The sequence below is a fragment of the Molothrus ater genome, chromosome 1 (assembly GCF_012460135.2).
Source record: "Molothrus ater isolate BHLD 08-10-18 breed brown headed cowbird chromosome 1, BPBGC_Mater_1.1, whole genome shotgun sequence".
NCBI classification, from domain to species: domain Eukaryota; kingdom Metazoa; phylum Chordata; class Aves; order Passeriformes; family Icteridae; genus Molothrus; species Molothrus ater.
The window spans coordinates 66259943-66266375 of NC_050478.2; the positions used below are offsets into that span (position 1 = coordinate 66259943).

A 6433-nucleotide genomic window follows, 5' to 3' on the forward strand; every position below is an offset into this window, starting at 1 on the left:
GATCTCTCTGTCAACAGCAAGACAGAAATGAGAAGAATGAGTTCTCTGTTTTGAGATTGGAGAGGCAAAATCTTTGTTTTGCAGAAGCTGGGTATCTCTGCAGCAATCATTCCTCCAGAGTTTTCTCAAGGCATCTTAAGCAAAGTGATTCAAGTTCTTTTGTCAGTTCTATAATCCTGGACCAAAATCCTGAATGAAAACATCTCTGAGTTTTGAGAAAACTCAGGTCCTTGTTTATCACACCTACTTTACAGCTGGATCTAGTTTTCAAATCTGCTCAAAATTAGTGTCTTTGATGTATATTCTTACAAAAGCACTCACCTTGATAGCAGAATACTACTTTCCTCTGTGACTGGTAGCTCAGTTTTCGCTGCATTGTTAGAAGTAATGCAGTGCTTTACAGATTTATCAAAATGATCAGCCTATAATGTTGCCACTAAATGTATCTGTATCACTCAGTGTAATAAGGCTGTAGCACAACTAAAGTAAATCTCACTTTGTGTTCTGCAGTATCAGTTTTAAAAGAGAGTTTGAGTTCTGTTACAAACACTCAATTGTCTAAGTTTTTAATTTGATTCTCATGAACAGTAAATTAATTTTCCATTTGAAAGGAAAGTCAAGGAGGATTTGCTTTGTTGCCTTTTCTCTTTCTCTTTGAAAAAACATCTAAGAGTTTGTGGTGCATTTTTTAGCAGAGTGCACCATCAATAATACTACCATGTGTCCAGAGTTTGGCACAACTTTCCTTTCTGGTTTGTGGCCATCTCCTTAACAAGGTCAAACAAATTCCATCAGGTAATGAGTAGTGCAATTTTCAGAGCAAGTCTTATCCAGCTCCTTTAGTCTTTGCTTCCAATGAAGGGCACTCCATTTAACTTACCTCTCCATGCCTCCCTTCCCTGTGATCTCTCTCTACAGTTAACATGGAGCAGATAAGCCTCTCAGAACTTCAATTTGCCTGAAAAGAATGTTAACTTTTCTTGCAATTTTTTTTTTGTTGTTCATCTCAAATGTTTCTTCATTTTTAAACTTGTTTTGTGGTGTACAGTGCATTAGATGTTGAAGTCACTGGGAATGAATCTCCAGACAGCAGCCAGACTGTGAAGGAGGAGAATTAGGTGGCACCAGTGGGACTTGAGATCTGGGGGTTTTTTCCTAGTCTTGCTGACATTTTGCTCAGTGAGCTCTCCCTTCTCCCAGTCGCAAAAAAAGAGTGGGCAGGATTTCTGTCACTGAAAAACATTTTAGGATGCAGAGATGGAAATTCTAAGTAAAAGATTTTAATTGGATATCTGTTTAAACCTAAAAAAATTCAGTACTACCTGTGCTGTGATGTACCAACATGGTGTTTCAAGGAGTGGAACAAAGGGGAAGCACCAGCTCTGCGTGTGGGATTGCTGTGGGCAGCGGGAGGCTGCTGGAGACCCCACAGGTTGTGTCTCCATGCTGCCTCCCTGCACCCTGACCTGGTGAGGGAGCCATGCTGGAACGTGGTCCCCTACAGCACTCCTTGCATGGGGTAAGACTTTCACCAAGGCCAGAGCTTCACTGGCTGTTTTAAATTGCCATGGGGAGAGCTCCTCAGAAGAAGGCTGTGATAGACTAGGACTGACCAAAAAGGGGTGGGTGTGTGTGTGGGTGTGTGTGTGTAAATGTTTTCCCTAAATGCTCCATTTTTGCTGAACAATAAAAGCCAAATTGATTTTGCTTCAAAGCTTTGCTGAATTTTGTGGGCTTGCTTTCAAAAGGAAAGGATGTGTTTGGGTGGGGTTTTGTTTAATTTTTCTAATTTTTTGAAAAGTACTATACAACCAGATCCTGCCATTTGTGAAGTAGTTTCACGCTGAAAATACCCAGTCAGCATTGATCAGTAGTGTTGAGTCAGGTTCTTGTCTTTGTAGAAACAATGTGCACCATTGTGTGTGTCTAGGCTAAGCTCAGACTGAAAGACCTTTTCAAGCCCTGCTCTTGACAACATGCTCTGAAATCAGTAGATAGGCCATTTGTGTAATAAGACCTCAAGGTAGCTGATGAAGAAACCAGGAAAGGCATGTGAAGGAGCTGGCTCACAGCTACAGCAGAGCCTGGTATCATGGTGTGGAGTAGAACAAATTGGTGATGTGATTGAGCCCTTCTGCCTTCAAACAGCTCCACTTTTCCCACTACCTCCCGGACCAGCAGCTCGCAGATTGTAGCCACTTATTTTCTGAAGGGGCCCTCCATGTCTATAGGGAGTTGAAGCTAAACCACATTTCATGCCTTCTCGTTGGGAACGCCCATTGTCAACAATGGGTCGTTGTCACAGTCTAGACAATGCTGGTGTAGTGATGAGAAACAAGTGCCTCGCTATGTGTGCCATGGTACATGCCATTGAGAATAGCACTTGGTTTATTCCAGTAAAGCTCTGATTCAAGGGACGTTGCAGAAATGTCTATTCCACATTAAAAAAAAATAAAATGTGGGCTGCTCTGTTTTTGAAAACTTACACATTTTTTTCCTCTATTAAATTGCTTCCTGGTGATGGAAATGTCTGGGATTTTTTTTTTCTACTGCATCTACTTTCCTTTAGCTTGCACACCCCTGAGGTAATTAGTGTAGGTTAAAATTTACATAACTGACTTAGGGGTTTTGCAAATAGGAAAGATGGAAATTTATTCAAGGTGGTGAATAATTCATTTTAAAGCAAGTTTCCTGTTTTTTTAATCATGTAGAAGATGTATTACAGACTCATAGAGGTTTTCTGAATAGGACCTTGAGCACTGAATTTTTGATATATTTTTTTCTTAGTATAGGTAAAGAAATATTAACCATGACTCATTGCACTTTTCCTGTTCAATAAGATTTGAATAAACTTAACAAATTTATTAGGTAGATGATAGAGCTTTTTAAAAATTATCATGACACACTGTGACAAATATTTTACTAGGATCCAGAAGAAATAGTTTTAAATCATATTCCCATTGCCACTTCTGAGGCAGAGATGGAAAACAGTGTAGTTCATACAGAGAAGCCTGATTCATATTTTCTTTTGAATATTCATTATTTAATTAAGATTAGGAAGATAAACAAGGGGATTGGACAACTGTGGGAGTCTGGTAATAAAATAAATTTTTTTAAAGAAAACTTTACTACTGGCTCAGTGTAAACCTGGAGTGGTAATATCTGAATGTTGTTACAATGTTATGGCTACTTGATATTTTACATGAAGTGGGTTTGCTATTTCATCTTATTTCTTAATCTAAGTACTCACCTCAAAAATAGCTTTCACAGACATCACCAAGAGCTACGTCCAGGAGAAAAAATGTGAACCAAACACTACTCCAACTTTCTGAACTTTGGCTTTAACTGCCTCTGCCCAAAACTTGAGACCTCTTGCCATGTTCCCTGGTGATTGCAGCCTGTTGAGCTGTGGGAAGTGTCACAGGGTGGCTCTGACAGCCCTAACCAGACAGTGACCAGCTCTGCTGGAGCAGAACTCCAGAGCAGAGCCAGCTCCCAGCCCTTCCTGGGGAAGTGGTGTAGGTGGTGATTTACCAGCCTGGCAAAGAAAATCAGTGCCAGTAGGGGTGGGAGAGAAACGGGTCTGGCACTAGAGAGTCCTAGTAAATTTTGACAAAAAGCTGTCCAGGAGCAGAGGGGCTTGGTTCTCACCAGTGGAGGGGCAGTGATGAAGGAGGCATTGCCCATGACACAATTGCAATATGGAAAACTGGAAAGTCTCATTTTGAGCTAGTTCAGTAATGCCACCTTTGTAATTGTTTGTGTGTGATGCTTGACCTGGAGGATTTATTGCATCTGTCTGAAGATAGCTGTTGGGACTGCCAACAAATCCCACTGTTCTTTAAGGCAACCATGTTGTCTCTGCTTTAATTTTGCAGTGTTAAAAAAGTTACATTAAAAGCTACATGCCCAGGCTTTTGTTGTTTTTTTTCTGTTTTTACACTCTGACAATTTTAATTTTGGAAATAAGTAGGATGCTTTGCCTTAGTCTTCAACAGACATTTCCAAGCTTCCTTGAACACAGCCAGAAATTTGTCAAAAATTTAAGAGATTTGGAAGAAAGGAGAGACTTTAACAGCCAGATATGGAGCCCCGATGGGGAGTTTTTCTCCACTGACTGTTGCATTGTCTCCCTACCAAAATGACTTTTTGCCTTTGAGGCTTGATGAGAGTAGAAGTGGAGCATAGTTTCACACTGTTTAGATGACAATCTAGGGTACACAGTAGGATGCCTTCTTCTGTGTTGGTAGTGTTTGTATTCACATTTTGTGTTAGTAGTGTTGTATTCACATTTTATGTTGGTCTCAGGGACACCCAGTAGAAGATCCAGACTTGACAAATGCCTTTGAATGTTCAGCAAGATCTCTGAACAGTGCAGGTCATGGGGAAGAATTTTGTTTTTGTGAGTGTACAGCCCTCAGCAGTTATTGTTATGAATTTTTGCACAGAGAACACAGCCTAATACATGCTGATGCTAGCTTCTACATGGAAAGACTTTTTTCAGCTTGCTGTGCAGGGGAAAAATAACTTCAAGACCTCCAGCTTCATGCTAGAGAGCTGCAGAACTGCTGGGAGAGAGGACTGGTCATGTGAGCTAGCCTCCCACAAGCTGTAAACTCCAAAAATGCCAGTCCTTCTCACCAAACATTTAAAAACTTTTGTGGTAAGACAAGAAAGACATCACGATTTGGAGCAGATTTCAAGCAAGGCTTTAAGATGTGAGGTCTCTGGTCTATGCCTAACTGCTTTGTGTGCTATTTTGTTGTGTGTATGTATGCAAACACACTTGAATGTATGTATGCTTACATATGACTGTCTGGTTAGGTCTTGTAATAATAAGGACTGTAGGACACTACCGTGTACAAATATACTTTGTAGCAAAAACCTTTTAAAACAAGATGAGAGCTCAGTTTCTCTTGGAAATAATGCAGGAAATATGGGAAAACACACAGGAAAAAAAAATAATGGAAAAAAAAAGGTAATAAAGTAATGGTGGCTAAAGTTCCTCATTGCTTCTGAAGAGCTTTGACTAGAAGACTTAAGGCAAACCTTTGGAAAATTGCACATTTATAGCTTTTATTTCCATGTTATTTCTGTACACTTGGAAATAAATTCTGACTTTTCTTTTTCTTCTTGTCATGTGGACTTGAAGTACAAGGGAGCTTCTCACCACAAGACACAAAAGTGGAGAGCAAGGATTCATGAACTCTTTCAAAGGTATGTCAGATAAAGGCTACTTTGTAATTCCATCTAGTTTACTTTCCTTCTAAAGATTTTTCAGTTCTTTACAGATATTAATGAAGGGAACTTCTCCCAAACAAAGGACCTCAGGACTAGAAAAATTAAGCCTGTACATTTGAAAGAGGTCTCTGTTTTGGATTACCTCTGTTTTCAGATACCCAGCTTGGACTGTAGCTTTTAAGTGCTACACACAGTGCACTTCAAAAGGTGATCAAATGGCTTGTCCCAACATCCTTCATCCTTGCCTCTGAATGAGTCTTAGAAAGTGAAGGAAATAGGAATTGGAGCAAAGTTTTTTGTGACCAATGACCTTCAGATAAATACATGCATCTAATTACCTGTAAAGAAATGAACAGACAAAATAAAAACCCTCATGAATAGAGCAAAGGAAGCCATGTTCTGCTGTGACAGCTGATGAGCATGCTGCTGAGCACAAAAGAGGCCTAACTTCACTGAATTAATTATTGTCTTCAATCTCATACTCAGAGAAAGGAGAAAAATGGTGCAACTAGGAGAGATCAAATGTGGTTATTTAAATGTTTGATGTTCAGTAATGAAAACTGTTTACCTTCATAATTGTGTATTAGCAACTAATAAAGGCAATAGATACAGTAGTTTAAAAGTAATAAAATCAACAACAAAGTGTATTTAATTTTAAATTGAATTGCAAGCAAATGGGTGTCCTAATGAACCCCTGTGTCAATGCAACTCTAATCAAATTAAGTGAAATAATTTCCATCATGAGAAGCGAAGTAAGTACAAAGTTTTAAACAACTTCTCTCCTTGAGAATGCTTTAACTTCTCTGATGTTTCAGATCTATGAGTTAGTTAGAGTCATGAGTCATCTTTTGTTATACTTCTGTTCAGGACAGCTGGACTCAAGTTGATGTGATTAAAGCTCAGGGATAAAACTTCAGATATGGTTGACCCTGTGCTTCATGTGTTCACTTCTTAGCACTTGAATCTTGTCCTTATTTCTTGTCAGTCCTGGCTTGGGCAAAATTTCCATGTACTTCATTGCCACTAGCATAGACACAGACCTTCCAACTGATTCAGTTATTGCTTGGAAATTTATGTAAAACAATTCTACTGTAGAGGAATCTGGAAAACAGTTTAGCTATGAAGCAGTGGTAATTTTGCTGATAATATGTAAATATGTATATATACAAAAGAAAATAAATAGGCAAGGTCT

At 39.1% G+C, this 6433-nt stretch overlaps 1 protein-coding gene across 1 annotated transcript in view; it reads left to right on the forward strand.

The window, feature by feature from the left end:
- The window catches only part of LOC118684193 (orofacial cleft 1 candidate gene 1 protein homolog), a 59591-nt gene extending 54226 nt beyond the window's left edge, over positions 1-5365 (forward strand). Inside the window, exons 8-9 of the mRNA XM_036378955.1 lie at positions 5153-5217; positions 5292-5365. Coding sequence (XP_036234848.1) covers positions 5153-5217; positions 5292-5298 — 72 coding nt within the window. The 3' untranslated portion in view covers positions 5299-5365. The remainder of the gene's footprint in view (positions 1-5152; positions 5218-5291) is intronic.
- The last annotated feature ends 1068 nt before the right edge of the window (positions 5366-6433 follow it).